Source organism: Cylas formicarius, unplaced genomic scaffold (genome assembly GCF_029955315.1).
Source record: "Cylas formicarius isolate icCylForm1 unplaced genomic scaffold, icCylForm1.1 PGA_scaffold_8__14_contigs__length_24414737, whole genome shotgun sequence".
Classification (NCBI taxonomy): Eukaryota; Metazoa; Arthropoda; class Insecta; order Coleoptera; family Brentidae; genus Cylas; species Cylas formicarius.
In genome coordinates, this window is record NW_026844361.1 from 22569306 (window position 1) to 22591604 (window position 22299).

The 22299-nt window shown below is 38.7% G+C and overlaps 1 protein-coding gene across 4 annotated transcripts in view; it reads left to right on the forward strand.

The window, feature by feature from the left end:
- Positions 1-22299, forward strand: part of LOC132706645 (calsyntenin-1) — a 146090-nt gene that overhangs the window by 54842 nt on the left and 68949 nt on the right. For all 4 annotated transcript variants that reach the window (XM_060678106.1, XM_060678107.1, XM_060678109.1 and 1 more), the window contains one exon: positions 14143-14431. In XM_060678106.1, coding sequence (XP_060534089.1) covers positions 14143-14431 — 289 coding nt within the window. The remainder of the gene's footprint in view (positions 1-14142; positions 14432-22299) is intronic.

Below are 22299 nucleotides of genomic sequence, written 5' to 3' on the forward strand. Positions count from 1 at the left end.
TAAAGCTTTCCACATCGTTGATCATGTCGATATTTTGCGAACACTCACAAACTTAGGGTTTAGAGGACTCTTCTCGGTCCGCTGTTTTTTATCTTACTTTTTATTGGTTTAGTAGTTGTGGTTCCTCAGGCGTAGTTATTGTCAGTTTCGCAGATGATAGCGACTCTTATTGTGAAACACTAATACGTAGTACGTAATACGAGCCCTAACAACTAAATGTTCGGACGATGAAAAAATGATAAAAAAGACAATTTTATATCTATTTATTTATTTTTTTTTACTTTGTCGATAGCACAAAAAGTGCTGACAAATAAATATTCGGACGCCAATGTTTATTGGGGACCATAATATGAAAGTTTTATCGTGGCCATCAAGTAGAATATTATTGAAACTTTATGGCATCGGATGAAAAAGACTTTGCGTAACAATCCTCAGCGTACAGTTCCAGCATTAAAGGCAAAAATCACCGGAATAATCACCGCATAAAAGCTGTTATTGCCGCGAAAGGTGATGTTACTTCTTATTAATGTTCGATTTAAAGTAAACGATGGTGGTACATTATGCCTAAGTTTTATTTTGTTGAATTGAAAGGTTCTTTTTACAGCATCACACCGGAACGCTTTTGGCACACCATTTGCAGTGTTGGTGAACGGATAACAATCTGCAAACGAACCAAAAAGACAGAATTTTGCAATAAAAAAAATGCCAATGCTTAAGTATTCATTCGTTGGTTCAGTCTATAGTCACTTTACACATCTGGGGGGATTTTATTAGTCTACACCTTTCCGAAACAGGCCTTAATATTATCCAAGTGATGAATTATTTGTTGAGAGGTCTTTTTAGGGTTCGCTAGTAATAAATTAGGTGACAGCTGCGACATGCAAAGATATGATTATTATTATTATTTGTTTATATTCGACGCGGTATCCGTTGAAACCTAACATTCCGTTCCGTTCGCCCGAAACAGCCCGCAAATATTGTTTTAAATGAACTACAAACCGATTCCGGAATAATATCGGCACTTTATATTGCTCAATAAAAATTCTCCCCCGTTGTTCGGCAAAATATATTCATCCCTCGGCAACAAACTCGTTCTCCATGCATGATTTAACGCGTCTACATGTAAAGGCGCGAGTCATATTTAATCCCGAGCGGGTGTTTCCGCAGAAGTTTTCGCTTTTCTCGGAAATACCTGGAAAGTCTGCATGAATTTTTCACGAAGCATCGGTTAGTTTGCTTGAAATTGCTCGATGAAGAATGCTGTATGCTGAATGGAAAGAAAGTATTGTGATTCACAGCAGAAGCGCTCAAATGTCTGTGGCTAGAGATAGAGAGAAAGGTAGAGAGGGAGAGGGGATAGACAAAGAGGGGAAGTTAACGAACACGGGACTCAGTGCTAAGTAAGCCCTTTCTGTCTCTATGGTTTAATACGAAGTACCCAAAAGGTTGACATTTCCTAAACATAAACTCCACGGAAATAGCTTAGATTATGAGTAGGATTTGGGAAAAGCAAAAGGTCCTCCATATATTTTGTCACTAATATTAATCGAAGATGTACCTCCTGTGCACAGTATATTAAACCCGATTTAAAATGATCCACATTAAATCAGTTCCCAGTCCCTAATCGTGATCTGCGTTATTTGGTTGGCACAGATGCGACTGCGGCCTAAATACCCCCTTAAAGGACCATAATTTCCCAATTACGCGTAAGCTTTCGGGCCAGGGAGGCAGAAGGTTGGGGAGCTGAGCGGGGCTGACGTTGATTGATTGATTGTATAGTATTTTTTATTTTACATCACTACAATAAACCTTTTCATCTATCTATTCATCAAATGAGCAATTTTTTAATTTTTATTATAGTGTTTGGTTGAATAATATGAATTATTTATTGTCCATGTGGCGAACCTTCTTCTATAGGGCAATTGTGAAAATTAAAAGCCGCTGAACCTGTGCATGTGCATGTGTATGTCCAAAATACCTTGGACTATAACCAGTATAATATAATATAGAATATAATAAGGAAGCGTATAGAACCGGGACCCACCAAAGTAATATGGAAAAGCGACCATGTTCGAAGAATATAATATAATTACTGATGATGAAACCAAATCTGGGTAGTCGGAAATGAAGATGGAACATGAGAAGTGAAACAAGGCGGAATATTGTTCCGATAATCTTTACCATTCAAAGGATGCTCTCATTTTTCTTGCACGTAGGTTGGATACCAAATGCCTTTTGGTTTTTAGCTGCGTAGGCTACTTTGACGATAAAACAGGAGTTTTTTGAAGAATGGTTCAAGAATGCTCATGCTCAAATGTTCCAAAGGTGAAATTCAAAAGTATATACTTCAAAGGCGGTCTGTTACATGTTCCAACGAAATATTTTATTATAAAGTGTACATTTGTGATGCGTTGGCAGAGAAAATGGAATGTACGGCTTGTTCTTGTGTTTAATAAGTCAGTGGAAAACGACAAGCTTCTTCGGCCATTGTTTTTTGTTTTTTGGTTGGTGCTATTTCTTGACAAATGTTATAGACGATGACGAGGAAAAGACTTCTAACAAACGCGGCGGAGGGGCGGCTTTAATTAGCATTCGAATAGCGAGGCTTTCGAAAGATTAGCGAAATGAAAACGACGAAGGGAAAGATGGCGCTATACGATTGAGTCACGACAAGTTGATCTCTGTTCGGGTTTTGTATTTGGGTAGCAAAGTGAATCGGAATAATCACGCGAGGGTGCGTTCACCCTCACGGAATGGCGGTTCGGTAACTGGGTCGTGAATAACCATATTTCGTCTTTTGAACCCGCCGTGGAACGGAAGCATCACATCCGACTAAAAGGACCCCGTGCGGACGCGCATCGGGTTTATCCGTGCCAGGTGTATTCTTATTTACGTGGAATTCGGTATACATTTCGAATTGGAAGCAACTAATTGGAATAGATAAAACTTTAGGGCGATCCTTGGTTGATATCAAAGGAAATTGCACAGGCGTTGAATCCTACAAGTAATTTGTTTTATATTTATTTTATTTATTTATTATCTCCTCTCTACGTTTCAATTTCCTAATCATTGTCCTTCAATACCCTTCATTAGTTTTGCAATTACCTTTTTTTAAATTTCCTAAAAGGAACATTTTCTGTCCCAGATAGATTCTGTCATCATCTGTCATTATGTATATTTTAAAGTTGAATGAAAAAAACTAAAGTATCAACTATTATCGCATTCATGGGCATTTTTTATAGTATATTATGCAACAAGTGCGATAAACGGCATTTATCCCACGAGTTTATTTGACACGAGCGGAGCGAGTGTTTAGTTTTGGTTAGTTAGTTAGTTTGGTTAGGACGGTCAGAATTGACACACGTCACAATTCGAGGTGTGGGAAATACCTCAGAAAACATCCGATTAACCCAAACCCGTGCGGTAAAATACCAGAAATGTCCGAAGTGGCTTTTTGACTCACTCGTTTGTTAAACACTCGCTCCGCTGCGCTCCGCTCGTGTCAAATAAACTCGTGAGTCAAATGCCGTTTACCGCACTTGTTGCATAATATACTATATTGAATGAAATATGGCTCACAAACCGGTGTGATAACTATCTGATTTTTAGGTACATGTGATTTTGGAATTTTTTCGTGTCGTTTTTCACCCTTTGTTTTAGAAGAAAACTGACTACGCCACTGGATCTTACTTAAATAACCCTCTCCGGATCAATTTTCATAAGTTTTGGTTGGTTTTAATACACAACTGAACAACGGAACGTGTCATCTAAAAATGCAATAATTTTATCTGGATTTGAAAAAAAAAACTAGGTCATGGAAGTGGCACCGCGCAATTTTTTTTAGCATATTGTCACTAAAATATGTCTTCCGCTGTTCGGTCCGGAACATAGTGCCCTGACTGGGGCGACAGCGGCCTATTTCTATATTGCTTGCAATTTCAACCAACAATATTTAAGTAGAGAGTCGGGGTATGCCCTTATTTTTGTTAACTGTTTTTTTTTTTTATAAACCGACCACTTGTTTTCATTACGTTCAATATCTATCTCGTTTTCGAATTTTCTGCCGCCCATCGGATATGTATTTTTTAATTGAGAATTAATGCCTATAAAATGATTGTTTTGGCCTTTTTTAGCCGGAAGTGCATTTATATATACATTTTTAAATTGCATAATAAAAATTATTTTTCAACACGATTCGATAGCAGTCCGAGTTTTATTGTGGAAATATTTTTATATCATACCTATCAAATATCCATAATAATAAAATCACGTGCATTTCGCCCGACACCGGCAAAATGATTTATAAATATCAAACAAATAAAAGCGGAATGTTCGCGTCGTTTGCAATTTTCCCGTATAAATGAAGGAAATTTTTGAGTTATTAAAACGTAGAATATTTACGGGTGCAATTAAAGCGAAAATTAAATAATACAGGGTGACTGGCGAGACTAAAACATAACCAACTAATATCACTTGATATCCTGTTACAATAATTAAATTGAATTCGTTTTCGTTTACAGCAAAAAAATAAAATAAATCGGTATTTGCATGGGGTTCTAGATTTATCAACGCTCTAGAGCAAAAGACCTTCGAGAACATTATAACAAGTACGAACCAAGTAACCCAAAAAATAAAGTTGCAGAAACGCCCTATATGAAAATCTATCCAGTGTGATAATTAAGAACAAGATCCGGAGAGGGTTATTTGCGTAAGATCCCGTGGAGTCGTCAGTTTTCTTCTGAAACAAAGGATGAATAAAAATGAAAAATTTTCAAAATCACCCTGTATCTAAAAATCCGAGCCGGCTATGACATTTCCGTGCGACCGATCTTTTTTTTTAATAATATTAATCATACGGCAATGGATTGATTTCAAACAAGTAATGGTAAAGTTACATTCGCAATTTGTTTTCAGTTCTTAGTCTAAAATCAGTCTAAACGAAATAAAAGTCTAGTTATGTGGAGTCGAGTTTTCAACTCTCCTCGTATATCTCTTGGAGCCGAGTGTATACGTACCAATATTGAATCAAGCCTATCTCAGATGACATTCACTTTTAGACTTTGATTTTATATTTGACCTGACGATAACTGGGGAAGTTCTGTCAAGAAGAAGGAAATCTTGAGTGTTCCAATGTGTAATTTATTATCTATTGAGTCTGGCGAGACGTACTCTAGGGACTTTTTTTGATTTTCTTCTGCGTTGTTCCACCTGGTTGTTGACGACTACATGTTGGAGTTGCCCTGTGGGAGTATGCCTTACTTCCCAAGTAGTTACACCTAGGAGCCAGCCAATCATCAAATCTTTTAACCATTATAAGTTCAGTACCTCGGAGTTTGCAGTGAGATAGTGAAATTTTCTTTCATGATAACAAATTGGTACTATCGGTTTATGAAGTCCTCTGTAAGACATCTTGCAAGAAGTACCTGATTTAGCTTATGTATCTGTGATAATCACAATAACTAATAATACATTTAGTCGAGACTGACTTCTAGAGTGTTTTTCGTGTGATTAAAGGTATTGGATGTTTTGACGACTCCTGAGCTAGCTCGTACATAGCTTTTTAGTTGGTTCTTTTTCTGGAGACATTTAGCAGATTTAGTCTTACATATAACTTTATTGATGGACCACTTAAGGCGAATTACATTAGCTTCTTGGAGGAAGTTTTTAGTAATTGCGAAGGTATATGGTATAGTCTTGCTGAAAAATTGGATCCTGAAGTTGCTAAATGTTGTTAAAATGTAAGTATGTTGCGTTGATGTTTCAGTACACTAAACCTTGAAGTCAACTATTATGGCATCTAAACTTAAGGGTGGCGCCTTTCTGTACTTCTTCAACGACTCCTCTATGACCATCGTGAACTCAAACAACAACGTGACTCGTCAGGGTGGAAACCTAGATAATTAATTCTTAGGAGCCTTTTTTCGCGATCACTGGTTATTCTTAAAGATCCTTTGCGCCAACAGTGTGCTTGACCACGATGTTTAGACCACTCTGGTGGCAAATTCTTTTTAAAAATTAAAGAAAACTCTGATTATGAGTAAGCAGACCTTCACAAAGAGAGAAATTTTGGTGTATTCCGCAAGCAAATCCAAGATATTATAAGTACACGGAGTACACTCTGGGGTTTACTTGTCGCAATTTCTATTTTATCTTCGGTTCTTCCATGTGCTAATGGTGGCTCGAAGACTCGGTAACTTAGTGAATTGGGCTCTTAGCGGTGCGCACTTGGTTAGGAGATCAATTTTAGTGTCTTTCTCTTTTAAACGTAGCTAATATGAAGTTGCCTTATGTCTGTGCGATACCCAATGGTAGGTAGGGTACGCATACGCCATGTACTACTGGTTGTTGTAATTCCAAGAGCACGCAGTATAGTATTGTATCAATATTCCGCTACAAGTTCCTCACCGGTATACAATTTAAAATAATATGTCTATTTGACATCGCGAAAGTTTCACAACCGGCCGAGAAGAAAAGGTGACCACGCCCCCTTTAATTGTCAGCCCCGCGCCCTCGTTACGCGAGGCACCTGTTCGGAAACCCTCCAAGAAACGCAACAAAGGATTCAAAGGGGCGAGAATAAACGCCGCCGCACAGAAGGGTAGGAAGCCGAAACGATGCAGAACGGGGGGCGGTTTTTAAAATAATTACCGCACTTGACTTTCCATTGTGGGGCGGCGGAAAAATGCGGAAAAGAGAGAGACGGACACGTGCGGAATAAAATTGTTGTTATGCATACAGTGCGGTTGGAAGAACGGTATCTGTGATTTAGGGTGGAATTCATAGTCGATACCTACCTGAGGCTTCCTAGGAAGAAAGAGGTTATAAATCATATTCTAGAGTTTTTATGGCATCCTCAAGGCCCGAGGAAGGACTATGAGTACGGCCCTTAGTCAACACCGTTCATTTTATGAAAATGTATATCTTAATCGTGTTCGCTTTCGACCGACCCTTCCCAATTAAACTTTAACATGTTAGTAAAGTCTGTTCATAGAAATAAGAAAGTAACTAGGTGGCTGAAGAGTTATGTTTAAATCTAAAATAAAATTACAAATTATTTTTATTACCTACTTAAATTGCTTAAAATTATTCACGTAATATATCAGTATCGCTATCGCTATCATCGCCTGTTATAATTATTATTTGTTCTATATTATTTGCGATACGGATATACGATTGTTCTGCTTGTTCTATATGTTTAACAGAATTTGCCCAACTTTATGGGGGGATGTTAAAAACTTCGGTTTCTATAAGTTTGAGGTCATTGAAGTTAACACGGTGAAAAACATTGTTACGACGAATGGCAGATTTCAGTTGGTGCCTAACGTGTTCAATGGAGTGGTAAGGTGGAAGCCTTAAAACTGTATGCCCTAGATTTTTTGCATAATTATCACAGAGGTATTTCTTTTCTAGGTTCAAGTTTTGTAGAACCTCAATTAATTGCTTTTTGTTATAACCTTCGTGAAAATAAATGTCATTATTATACATTTAGTTTTGGACTGTTGCTTTTGTGTCACATGAGGAAGGGATTTTAGTCAACTGTCTACTGTGATAACTTGCATTGTCCATTACAATGACGCTATTAGGAGGATGTTTGGAACTAGTTTGTTTTTAAACCAACTTTCAAATAAATCAGCGGTGGTGCCTTCATGGTAATCCAGAGAAGAATCTTCAATATTTTTAATATCTTTAGAGCCAGCATGCAGAATAGTTATTCTTTTACCTCTTTTTGATGGCGCGTTTGTTTTACACTTATGAGTTGAGTCAACCCATCAACCCATCCCTTTTCCGGGGTATCATAAGTGTCGAACCAGGTTTCATCCAAGTAAATAATTGGCCTTTGTTGTTCTCTGTAATGGAATAGTGTTTTGGGCGGGAGCATCTCCTGAGATACATTAGACTCGCACATATTTTGCATTATTCGCACACGATTCAACACACGTTGTATTACACAAGAAATAAGAATGATTACTAATAAACCTAAACTAAGTAGTACACCAAACCAAAGAATATTAAACACAGGTAGTGTTTGTTCAATAATACAAGCGTTTCCTTTACGGCGACGCCTACCCCCCAAGGCTACAAAATTGTTACTGGTCTAGCAGAAACGTAGACCTTGCCGGTTTGGCGTGCAACGCCCTGTTGTCACATTGACTGAAATGTCCGGCATGTTTAAGATAAACAAAATTAAAAAGCAATTTACATAATTTTGAACTCAACAGGTAGGTATAAAATTATTTTCTATTACGGACCACAATTTTACCTGAATTTAAATTGTCGCATTGTATGGATAATCCCATTCAAAAGCAATTGGTCCCTTTCTTATATCAATGAAGCGACCATACCAACATAACAAAAAAATATTGAAGATCTAATATACGTAGTCCGCCCAATTACAAAACTCACTTTACTTTTTAATACACCTCGTACATTTCAAGAATTCGGGTCCCTTAACAATAACTTGAATTTTTATTTTGTTCTTAAAATATTTTTGCATAATGACGTTCTTTATTCATTTGGAGTTCCGCGGGCCGAGTGACGATTGATTCGCCAATTTTGCGAGTATATATTACTTCGGCGGCCATGCAATTTTTATTGATCTAGTGTATAAGTGTATAAGGTGGTAATAAATTACAACTTCGTGCGGCGATTCTCAAAGTGTTGCGGAATGCGGAAAATTTACATTTCACGCGTTAGCGTACATTTGAATTTGAAATGAGCTAGTGAAAAAAAAAATCGATAAACCTTTTTATTATGACATGATTCATTTTTTTATGGTTGTTAAAACAATGGAGTGTAAAAATATCCAGCATTTTTAATTTCTAAAAATGTTGAAATGGAAAAAGTGTTCCCCCGATATCGTCGTAACGTTTAAAATCCTGTCCTTTTTAGCTTTTCTTTTTTTTTTGTGCAAAGCAAAGTATCATTTTGTTACAGGCTAGTTTTACCCCAAATCAGAAAATTGCTTTTAGTTAAATACCTAATTTTAATCCAGCAGTATTAATTAACATAATTTTAAAAGGTACAAATAATAGGCATATATACAACTATAAAAGGGATATTAATTAGTTTCATCTCCTCAGTCAGTTTTAGGCATTCTATCGGTACTCAACTAGTGTACAAGTTTTGCACCTACCAAAACTAACTAGCGGGGAAGGCCACTAACAACCTGGTAAGCATGTTATACCAGTTATTATCCTTGAAATTTCACTTTTCGTTCCCTATCACATGTTCTCTTCTGGCGCGGCATGATGTAACTGGGTACTTAGGGTGGTTCTGCTTCTTTTTGGGCATTATAAATGGCCCTATCAAAATAACAAACACTAGTTTGTTCGGACAGCCAGCGACAGGCATTTTCTTTTGTCAATACCTTCAAGAAGGGCGTCCAAGGTGAAAGGTGAAGTTCGTGTCTCGACGACCTTTGAAACTGAGGACCGTCCATTCCAGAATATTCATATATATATTGTGTGTTACATGCCTGTTATGGCACTGGTACTTTTGGTTTTTCCCCTTTTCTTTGGGAGACTTTGTTTAATAACAATAGACGCTTGCTATTAACTTAAGGCCTGGACTTTTTTTGTAGCTAATACTCCTTTCTAGCCACGGTGAAAAACGGGTGGCGCCAAAATCTCTCTAATTTTGCTTACGTTTTATCCACCCCCTCAACAACTGGGTGGCCAGGGCAGAAGAAGGACGAACCGGTGTGGAGTTGTCGCCCGCGTTCCTCGCCGAGCGATTCCCCCTCTACCCCTACTCCAACCACTAGCTCCGCCCACGGCTGCCGTGCCTGCCGCTTACGTCATAGACGCGCGGCCTGGCGACGGGCATTCACCATTTTATAGAAAAACGGTATATATGTTCCAAAATGTTCTTCAGATTCATATTCAGATAAGAATCTTACATTTATAATGCTACTTGTATGTAGTATATCTAAAAAATATACGTCGGCTCACATCCAATATTTTTTTAGAAAATTTTTCAAAAAATAGAAAATATTTTTTTTACATAGGTTCCGGTCCAGTGGTATCAAACAATCGCTGCACATAGACCGGGACATACCTAAAAAAATGAATTACTGTTTCCTCAAAATCCGTTTTTTCCTTATTTCAACCCCCAATCCCAAAGTTGCTTTATTCAAACTTTGATGCCTTTTTGTGATCATCCGTTAGTGGTATCAACGCAATGGCTGCACGTGGACCGGAACCTATGTAAACAAAGTATTTTCTATTTTTTGAAAAACAGTTTTTAAAAAAATATTGGATGTAAGCCAACGTATATTTTTGAGATATACTACATTGGTATTGGTATTGGTATTGGTATTAAAGGGGGGCGCCCTCGCGGGCGTCCAAGCACTTAGGCCACCAGATGGGCCCGTTGTGCCCCCAGGCCGCTCTAGAGGGCGTCCAGAATGCCGCCCCTCCTGTAGAAGGTCAGCAACTCCTTTAGCCCAATACCGTGCACTGAGTCCGGATCGATCAGGGCCGTTCCGAAGACTCCCAATCTTGCCCATGTCAAAGCAGGGCACTCGGTGAGCAGATGATACGGGGTCCGAGGAAGGGCGGGCCCATCCATCATAAGCCTCGCCTGCCTCATTCCCGGAGCAACTCTCCAGCTCCCCGCGGCCCGGTCTCTCGCCCAGGCTTCGAGAGCTCCCCGCCTCACACACGGGGCGATCCCCAAGCGGGGCTCTGGCCCTATATGCCTATGCGAGGAGCCCTCCCTGGCTAAGGCGTCCGCTGCCTCATTGCCCCGGACACCGGTGTGACCCGGGACCCAGACCAACGTGACCTTTCTCTCCTCAGCCACCCTCCTCAGTACCCCTTTGCACTCCTTTATCAACAAGGAGCGCGTACGCACTGACTTCAGCGCCATGAGTGCAGCCCTACTATCCGAGCAGAAGAAGACTCTCCTGCTTCCGTAGTTGAGCCGAAGCACCTCTCTGGCCGCCATCAATAAAGCGAAAATTTCGGCCTGAAACACAGTGCAGTACTGACCCAGAGGGACCGACGAGCTTGATCCCGTTGTCTCGCAGTACGCTCCAGCTCCGGCCAGATCTCCCATTCTGGACCCGTCCGTGTACCAGACAAGTCCATCCCAGGAGCCGACTCTGCCCTCTCTCCAATCTTCCCTTGATGGAAAGAGAAAGGTCAATTTATCAAAGAAGGTCATCTCGGGGATCATGACGTCACTCGGCATGCCCATGACCCCGCGATCCCCGCGACAGCCCTCTAAAATGTCGTACGGACCCCGATTGAGGGTTCCCTCCCTCCAGAGCCCGCAGCTCGCCAGCCTCACAGCTGTCCTGGCCGCCTCCATCTGCACCCGATCCGCCAGAGAGGGCAGCCCCACCAGAGCCTCCAGGGCCCTCGTGGGCGCCGTTCTCATGGCGCCCATTATGCAGAGGCAAGCCAATCTCCGCAGTCTGTCAAGAACTAGCCTTGCTCCCGCTCTTTTGGTCCCCGGCCCCATGCGTGAGCATAGGCACCACCATGGTGCCGTAGATCCACTGCATGATCTTCGGCCCCAGGGCCCAAGTGCCCCCTACCGCTCTCCGGCACGCCCACAGAGCTCCAAAGGCCGACCTGGTCCTTGATCTTATATGTTCCTGGAAGGTCAACTTAGAGTCCAACCATACTTGACACTTCCGCTTGCAGAAAGAGGCACCCCATCCATCGAAATGTTGAGGTTGCACTCCATCTTCCTTTTCCGAGTGAAGATGACCATCTCCACCTTGCTAGGATTGACAGCCAACTTGCTGTCCAGGCACCATTGTGAGAATCTTGCCAATGCCCCGTTTAGGAGCCCCTGCATCCTCCTCACGTCCGTCCCCTGCCTCATTATCACAAGGTCGTCTGCATATGCCTGAGCATAGACCCCGTGTTCTTCCCTCAGAATATGCAATATCTCGTTCACCACCAGGCACCACAGGAACGGGGACAAGACCCCGCCCTGTGGACAACCCCGTGATGAACCGATGGAGACCAGATATACTACATAGAAGTAGCATTATAAATGTAATATTCTTATCTGAATATGAATCTGAAGAATATTTTGGAACATATATATACCGTTTTTCTATAAAATGGTGAATGCCCGTCGCCAGGCCGCGCGTCTATGACGTAAGCGGCAGGTACGGCAGCCGTGGGCGGAGCCAGTGGTTGGTGTAGGGGAAGAAGGGAATCGCTCGGCGAGGAACGCGGGCGACAACTTCACACCGGTGAAGGACGAACTCCTCAACTTTAAACAAGAGTAGTGAATCACCGAGTACAATTATAGTCTGACCACCCTTAATTTAATACTTCAATAAGAGTCTACCTGCCCGTTATCTTTTCGCTTTTTCAATTGTTAGCCAGTCGAAGTGCTAACAATTTATCGATCGCTAACTACCCTTCCGCAATTCGTACACCAGAGCGTATCGAAAAAACACTCTAGTCTAAATTGGAGTCTGAGAGATAACGATCGGCCAAATTGCATTCCTGCGTTTCTGCATTGTATGCAGTAATGGCCAGATAACGTAGTTGCGTATGTCGAATTGACAAGCTAATGATGTTTCATGGCGTTTCGAGTCGGTATGAGCTCCGATTTGCCGCGTATTCGGGGACCTTCTGGCGTGTCGATGTCGAAATGCACGCCGCTGCGTCGCATCAGCATATAGGCCTTTGTTGCTGCGGTCTTTGCGGCGCCCTGAAATGATTTCATTCATTCATTCATCATTTTGGCAAAATATGAATGTATGGTTTACAGCACAAAACAAAATGTTCATAAGTATTTAATAAAAAAATCTTTTTACTTACTTATAGATAATCCTGAGGATGTGTATCATAATTATGAAACGTCCGTGTTAATTTGTTTTACATAAAGTAAAAGTGAAAGAATGTAAGGGGATGGCAATGTCAATGTGCCTAAAGATACAAAACAATTTCTGCATAAAAGCTGTAGAAATCCGTTGAAGGTAGTTTCCCTCAATTTTTTTGTTACAAAAGGATTTGAAGTTACAAGTTATTTTAGAATTTATAAAACTAAGCTCGGGTTGATATCCAAGTTAATTTTTGATCCAGAAAATAGTACTTTTTGCATTTAAAATATACTTTTCCTCTGCCCTAACTAAAAGACTGCTTGGACAGTCTTATTTATTACCTTATAGTTTTCATTTGGATAGGTAAATGGTTTAGATGGATATTAAATAAAGTTGGAGAAATGCGTTAGCCTTGGAAAGTGCCCCTCATCAATGCCTGACCTTCGAAGCATATTTTAACTATCTATGTGGAAATCCTTCAGCTCATATCAAAGAAAAGTCCCAAAAAAATATTTTTCGATGCCAATTTTTAGTTTAGTAAAAATATAAAATTGAAAGATTCATCCATTCTCTCAGACACTGAGGTTAAATATAGGTTGTTATTCATATATAAAAGTCGCCACAAAATGCGAAACATATCACTTGGTGTTTTAAATTACATTTATGTGTAATAATAACTGTTGCATATGTGCTGCTTTCCAAAACTTATTTCCCTACAATGGTTTCTAAAAGTTGCTTTATGTATGCGAAAGCAGAAACTAGAACCATTCGGGGGTGTAAGTGATACAAACAATAATTTTGAGTATAGGAACAGACGTACTGTAGTAAATTGAATTCTACATTTTAAGCTGATTATATTTGGTTGACACTGATTGCAAAAACATTAAATTTGATTGAAAGAACTATAGAACATCCTTAGATCAAGAAGTCGTAAACAGAATTAAGCTCCAAACATAAAATTCAAAAGTCAAAATGCAGTTTCTCCACATTCAAATTTCTTTTAAACAACCCATCAATTAAAAACCAAAGGAAACATGATTTTGTTTAATTTTGTCTCCATAGACACGAATGAGAATTTAGAATTTGAACGGGCCTAAGATAGGATTTCCTTATTCAACAGTCTAAAGCCATTGAGTTTTACTGATAAAATTTCATAAGTTAAAACCCAAACTACTTCGTAAAGAACAAAAAAAAAACAAAATTGCCAATTTGAAGTTGAGTTTTGTTAATGCGACCGAATCATGCAGTAGCCATTAGATCGCGAGTTTGATATTGGTTACAGTATTTGTAGGACTTCAGCTATTTGTTTTGGATTTTGTTGCCTAAAAAGGTCTTTCGTTTCCTTTCAGATTTAGAAGCTCCACGCCTGGACATAAGTAACCTGGAAAACGGCTACCACGGTATAGTTAAAGAAAACGAAACGGTCGTAGAAGTGACCCCGCCCATTAGGGCGGTGGGTTCGGAAGTATGTCGTTTCCACATTGTTAACAAGCACCACGGCGAAGCCCCCTTCGATATCGAGCTAAGGGAAGACGGCCACGCTGAGCTAAGGGCGAAAAGGTCTCTGAACTGCGAGAAGAGGAAAAACTACAAATTCGATATCGCTGCCGTCGGTTGCAACGGGAAGCAAAGTGTTAGGTAAGTCGTTTGCTTAATAGCAGTTGCTCGTAAGCCCAAGCAATTACGGATAAATTGAATGAAAACAAATACCTTTCTGCTATTCAAAAATCAATTCATTCAGATCTGCGAAGATTTTTTTTGGGACGTGAAGATATTGGAAACTATGCAATGAAGTTGAAATTTAGTTTTGGTCTTAGTAAATCATTTTTTGCTAAACCATTTCTTCATTTTTTACATATTTTGCGCCAAAAGTTATAGGAAATGTGACTGGTACCAGACAACTCTTGGCATATTTATGCAAATACCTAGTGCAATATTGTTGATATGGAAGGCACATCAAAATTTCAAAAAAAAATTTTTTTTTTTTTGGTACTGCGATGCATCGGATCGATTGGCGCAGCGGGCGCTCAAGCATGTCGGTAAATAAAAGAAGCAGAACTGTCTACTGATAGAGGACAGAATGTTCGTCAAATTAATGTGCGCCTATGAACAACTAAAAGACAATATACTACCCGGGAATAGACAACAGACAACTTTATTCCAGTCTCGCCGCGGTGGATTTATTGGAAACTTTTGCTGAAGAAAATCAAGTAGTAAAAGGAAAAGAAACAAAGATAATCATATCGAATATAAAAGAATCCACACTAGCATTAGAAGTAAGATACGAGACGCCAAGGAAAAAGAAAAGGATCAATGCCAGGAAATAGAATACTACCAAAATCGATACGCTAACTTCAACATATATCGTAAAATAAAAGTTGCTGGAAATATCAGACATAACAAATGCAATAAGATGGTAGATTAGCCGTCAGTAAAGATTAAAAGAAAAAGAAATGAAAGCAAGACATGTACCTTTCATTGCCATGGACTTAGGACCGGAAATCTTCAATAGTCAAAATAGTCAAACTTCAATACCTGGGTCACATCATAAGGAACAAAGGAAGATATCGAAAAGTTCCAGAAAGAAGAGCGCCAGAATGCAGAAGGCTCTTGGCTGGCCAATCTGCGAGCACGGTTTGGCAAGTCTTCCACACAACTGTTTCGGATTGCAACCAACAAACTTATCATAGCCAGAATGAATGCCAACGTGACGACAAATTGAAAAAGGCGCTTGCGGTTCTGTTTGTTGGAAAGGACACGGATTGTCTGACGAAAGGTAATATAATTAACGCAGAATATTATTCGAATTTAATATCCGGACTGCTGCAACGAGAATTTGACAAAAAACGACTTGGAAATTAGGACTGCAAGCTGTCCTAATTTCCTGAAATGGGGATTATGTTGAAAAATTACATGAAATATTGACGAAAATTAAGAAAATAACAAAAATTGTAGCTAAATTCTCAGAACCTTGGAAACATCCATCTTGCTGGAATTTAATTATTCCCTGTGTACAACATTATGACCGTAAAATTCACCGGTAGCTGCTGGTGTTCTGGTTCTGCGGCCCCAGGTCTCCAAGACTCAAGGAGCTAACCACTAACTTCACTTCTCGAACTGTATAAAATTTTAATGTTCCTCGCAAGGTGTAAAAGGCAAGAGACAGTCCGAAAATTTCGCCTATAGTAGGTCGTACTCAAAATTTTCGCGCAATCGCAGTTTTTACATACAACAGTGAAGACGTAAAAGTATTCGTGATATTTTCAAGAAGCAAGAAGCTTTCTAATGAAGCTTCTTGCGTGTGTTATTTTCGCAACCGTATGGAACTAAAAAAGTATAAGGAAAGGTTACACACCAAAGACCAACATTTTAAGAAATGAAAACAACGAGCTCATAACGGATATAAAAGAAGTAATGCAAGCATGGAAACAATTCTTTGAAAACCTGTTAAACATAGATACAGTAACTGGGAACACGAAGAAGGTATACCAAAGTGCGGAGGAGCATGTGCCAGAACCCACGCTAGAGGAGATTAAAAGGGCAATAAACCAATTAAAGAATAACAAGGCCCCGGGTGAGGACTCCATTACGGCGGAATGCATAAAATATGGAGGGGAACATCTAGATACTGCCATACTAGAGCTGTTGAAAAACATATGGAAAACAGAAGCCCTACCAAAGGAGTGGAATGAGGGTACCATCGTCCCCATTCATAAGAAAGGAGACCGGATGACCTGTAAAAACTATAGAGGAATAACCCTGCTAAATATAACATACAAGGTTCTGTCAAATGTACTAAGAGGACGCATATCCCCATACGCAGAAGACAACTTAGGGGACTACCAATGCGGGTTTCGACCCAAGAAATCAACAACAGATCAAATATTCACCATAAGACAGCTCCTAGAGAAAAGCTGGGAGTTTAACAGAGAGGTTCACCAACTGTTCGTAGATTTCCGCCAAGCATATGATAGCATCACCAGGGAAAGTGTCTGGCAAGCGTTGGAAGGCATAGGGGTACCAAAAAAGATCATAAGGCTAACCAAGATATGCATAGAAAACTCTAAAGCCAAAGTTAGGGTAGGAAAGAACAACACCGAGGCTTTCTCCATTAACAATGGCCTAAAACAGGGCCATGGACTTTCACCATTGCTTTTCAACATAGTGCTGGACATGGCCATCAAAGAAGCGAATATTGGCTTGGAAATATTTACAAGTAAGGGCCCAGAAATGATTTTGGCATATGCCGATGACATTGATACGGTAGGAAGCAGTACGATTAAAACAAAAGAAATGTTCATGAACATAGAGAAGGAGACCAAGAAGGTAGGACTCATGATCAACGAGGACAAGACCAAATATATGTGGGCCAGACGGAGAGCAGGAAGGGGCAGAATAGGACAGAACATAACCATGGACACCCACAATTTTGAATGCCTAAACCAATTTCAGTACCTAGGAGCAGTTATAACTTCGGATAACGATATCACCAGCGAAATAAAAGCAAGAATACAAAAGGGCAATGAATGTTTTTTCGCCTTGCAGAACCGGTTTAAGTCCCGACTGATATCTAGGAACTCAAAACTACGGATATATTCGGCAGTAATCAAGCCAATCGTAATGTATGGCTCGGAAACATGGACAATGACAAAGCAGAACGAACTAGTGTTAAGACGCTTTGAACGAAGGATGTTGCGGAAAATCTTCGGACCAACAATAAATGAGAGAACGGGTCAATATCGAATAAGAACGAATGCGGAGCTTAACGACATGTACAAAAGACCGAGTTTAGTAAACGAAATAAAAGCACAAAGGCTCAGGTGGGCTGGACACGTGCAGAGATCGCCGAATGAACGTCTTGTAAAGAGGATATGGGAAGAAAACCCAGCAGGAAAGAGACCCTTAGGAAGACTAAGGCTCAGATGGAGGGACAATATCGAAGAGGATGTAAAAATCTTGGGAGTACGGAACTGGAAGGAGGTTGTGTTGGACAGGGACAGATGGAGACGAGTCGTAGATGCAGCTAAGACCCACGAAGGGTTGTGACGCTACGGAAAAAAAAAAGTATGGAACTAACCAAATCGTATATCTTAGAGGAAAAAAAAGCTCGAAAGCTGGATGATAAATCTGCTTCATCATATTAGATATACCAAAATCAAACGTCGAATCTTCTTTTACGTTTCCGGGGGTAATTTTACTTGCCATCAATTTCGCCGTTCGTGATCTTTTAAAACTCGATCACCGTCGGAATAGTGCGGGCGGCGAAAACCCCGCCGCCCCGCCCCCACCGAGATACGCCTGCCAGAAGTTCTCGGAGACTACATAATTTTTGCATTACGGTTTCTATATATTTCGGCTTTATTGCCCTTTCGGCGGATACAATAAAATTTTTAGACGGATGAGCCAAGGAAAGGAATCGAAGAGGGTTGACAGCGTCATTGGCGTATCGAGGCATAAAACGCGGCCGACATATTTTATGCCGGTTTCGAGAGTTGGTATCCGATCTACACAGAGAAAAAGAATTAGTTTCTGAAAATAATCGCATTTGTTAATTAAATAATTTAATTCGTATCGAGCAACTAATATCGAATTCAAGGAATTATTATTTTTTGTATGTTTGTATTATTACAATTAAATCAATTAAAAGGTTTATACTAGATACAATTTTTATTTATTTTCGAGACCTTTTCGTTGAAGTGAAAAAAGTGAAATATTTATTTCAGGCAATCGAAAATTAATTTGTATTACAAAGAAGGAGGAACTTGCGAAAATTTAGCGAAAGTCGACGTCTTACCATCTTCGGGTCGATTTCTTCGCGTAGCTACTTGTGGACTCATTTGGATCGGTCAACAGTGAATTGGGAGGCAGTAATTTAACAATTTCGGCAAAATATGGACAACCCTTGTACTGCTTAAAGAAAATCTTCGTCAAAATTTGTTGCGCATGATGGTCTAAAACAATATCCAGAGGTATTAATTTCCAAGAGCAAGAGCAAGCGAAACCTTAGTGACTGCGGGAGCTTCTACAATGGTAAAGGGTTGTAATGTTATACCATATCTTATTACTTTCTCTCTTTTTGCACTTACAGCTTCTTCTATCTGAGCAGATGTATAAAATAACCCATACTTTAAATTTATTTTCTTCAATAGAAACAATGTACCTACCTGTACTTGAAGAACAATAGGTTCCCTATACTCAGTTAAGTTTTACATATTAAATAATTTAATTCTACAAACCCTGAAACAGCAGAACAAGATTAAGATAGTAATTCATCTATTATCCACATTCATAGTCAACCTATAACATGGCAATACAAATGGCGATTTACTTGCAGCAAAAACGTTTTAATATGAGGAAATATTAATTTAACATTCGCTTTATTCCAAGCAATAATTTTTGTATTTGTAATATTGTATTTATAATTCTAGCTCTAAATATTATAATATATATTTTGTTAATGTCGGTTTCTTAATTGACTAGTCAAATTTGATCAAAATGTTTTATATTGTAGAGTGTTATCTATTATTATAATTATGCATTTATAAAGTCCAATTTACCTGTAACCCTCTTCAAGGAATACCCGAAAACGATACTTAGTAATTCTGGATAAAAATATCCCCTCCATTTAGTTCTCAGAAATTATTTCAGTCAATTGATTGTCACTTGAAAAAAAATTCATCGGTCAATTCCACAACCCTAGTCGATAGAAAATACGTTGTGTCAAATTCCGTGGGGGGTGAAAACTTTAATCGATAAGTGGTAGTTTCAAAATTTTTTTTTTTAGAAAAAACAGAAAAAATTTTTTGAAAAAAATATCGATGTCCGGATGAAAATTGGTTTAATTATAGTGAATTATAGTTATAATATAGTTATTATAATTATAGTTATAATATAATTATAATTATAATGGTAGAGACATCGATGTTTGTACACAATTGTGATATAATACAAATGGGAGTATACCAGTTGTCATCGATTCAAAATTTCAGAATTCTTGACTTCTTCCATGTCGGTAGCGAAGCCGATATTTTCATTAATTTTTTTTTTCTTAATATTAGTTTTACAATAAACACCTTGTATAAATAACTATCTAACTCAAAAATGTATTGAAAATTATAACTTATCAACATATTGCACGTAGATTAGTAATCTGAATGAAACAAAACAACTCTCTCTCTCTTCCTCCACAAAAATTTCCGTTTTTTTAGTTCCTGGCGTTTTAGAATTTATCCCTATGGATAGCTCACTTGTTGTTTGTTTTCCTTAAGTTTAAAGATGTTACTTTCGCGCTTTCCTAATGAAAAAAGAGCAGTCATTATATTAGTGTGAAAACGAAGTTGTTTCCTTTCTCTTTTTGCAATTCTGTTTTTTTTTGTAAATATTTTCTATTTTATTGTAAATTATATTTGCATACCAGTATATAAATATAGAAAATATTTTTGATTTGGTTCATTTTATGGTTCTCAATATTTGGCGTCAACGAGCAGGGTTGCGTAATGCCCAGCGAAGATTTTAATAACGGTCCGCCCATGGGGCCGATAAGTTTCTATCGATCCCGTCCACTTTTTCCTCATCGTTCGTCGGTATTCAAAAATCTAAAAGGGTCAGTGGACAATTTCCCTGACGATTCCTTTTATCTACCCCTCAGTTTTTTTTTTATCTCGGCGGCAATCGCGATGTTGGTTCTCGGTAAGGTTATTTTTAGAAGGCAATTTATTTATTTAGATTATGAAGGGGGATCGCTGCGAAAATGGTTTCTTTTGAGGACTTAGTTATTTTAATGCAAAGTTTATTATTAAAGTGGAAAACCTGAAATGTTCGACAATTTAGGAATCTCAGGTGGGGTTCTGTGCCTAGAACTTGGACAGGACTTTGTTCTCGGAATTTCAACGTTCCCTCTCAGTCATCCAGTGGCGCGCTTTAAAAGATTTGCAACCAAATAAGATGCGTTCATAATTTTCTATCCTTTAGGCCGGAAAGTCAGTTTTCGGTCCCCTAGAGAGAACTGTTGGGAATGCAAAATACTCTCTACCCGTAATAATTCGCATCTAGTTTTCTTCTAAACCCTACCGAATTTTTTTTTGATACAAAAAATATGGACTCCTATTAGCGTTCGTAGTCCCAATCAAATAAAATCATGTTTCGAGCTGTAGAGGGGATACAAAAGTACAGACAGAAGTGACCCGCGTGTCATTTATTGCTCAGTTCTGTAGTTCTACAACCCTTGGCGGGTCTTGGCTGAGTGAACGATTCTTCTTCTTTCTCTGTCTTCCACTATTTCCGGGTCGTGTTGTAATCCGGCCACAGTCTGGTCTACAACGATGTTGTCTTTCCTCTGGCTCACAGATTTTACGTAAGATTTTAAAAGTTGTTTTCACGACGCTGTCCGTTATTCTATTAGACGGCTCCTGTCTTCTGTCGGGTTAGCTTGTCTGTCCTCTCGTTTCCTTCGATGCCTACACCACTCCGACTAAGTTACGCCTCTAATTTAGTACCAATCTATCCTAGAAAGCAGCAAGTAGGTCCACAGTCGTAGGAATATTTAAAGACATCTCTTGACTTTGCAATATATTTGTCAAAACAATTATGTGGATGCCTTGCGTTTTATCTAGGACAATTGTGCTACATTTATTGGCAGAGACATTCAATAAAAGGTAGTTAACCATTTCAATGGTTTCACTTTACACTCCAAAGGTTAATGAGCAGCTCAAGACTTTGCATTTGCAGACTCGAGTTGTAGGAAGACCCTCACGATTAACCAGCCAGGTTTTTGCGTTCATCCTGGTTCTTATATTGTGTCCTGAGTAGCTGGGGCTGCCTAATCTTTAATTATATCCCCAGTAGCACCCTTTTTGTCTTGGCGTTTAATGAATTTATTACATTTCGCTCGTGCACGGCACTGTCGCCGAGATTAAACGCTTTCTTTACGAGCAGCAGATTTCCGAACTTGCTTCGCAACTTGCAACTCCCGCTCTCGCTCTAATTAACTTTTAGTTTTACAACTTTATATAGACAAAATCCCGCGGTTAATATTAAAACACAGGTTTAAACATGTTTAAAGTTGGGATAAAGCTTTGTGAAATTTTAAGTTTTAATCACTGGATATTTTCTTGGGAGCTTTCCGCCGTTGGCGCACAAAGTTCGTCGCTTTTTGATTGTGTTTGTTATGAAATTAACAATCGAATGGAGAATTTACAAATCAAAATCAAAAATTATTCAAAAATTACAAATCAGAAATAAAAAAAAATTACTATTACAAAATTACAATTCTTTATTTTACAAAATTACTATATATATAAAATTATAATATATAATATAATATTGGTATAATATATAAATAATAAATAATGTAACATCAACCATTATAAGATTATAATATATTATTATTATTTATTATTATAATAATAATATATTATATAATTAATAAGAATTAATTATATATTATTAAATATTTATTATTATTTATATATATTATTTATATATTATATATTATAATTATTATATAA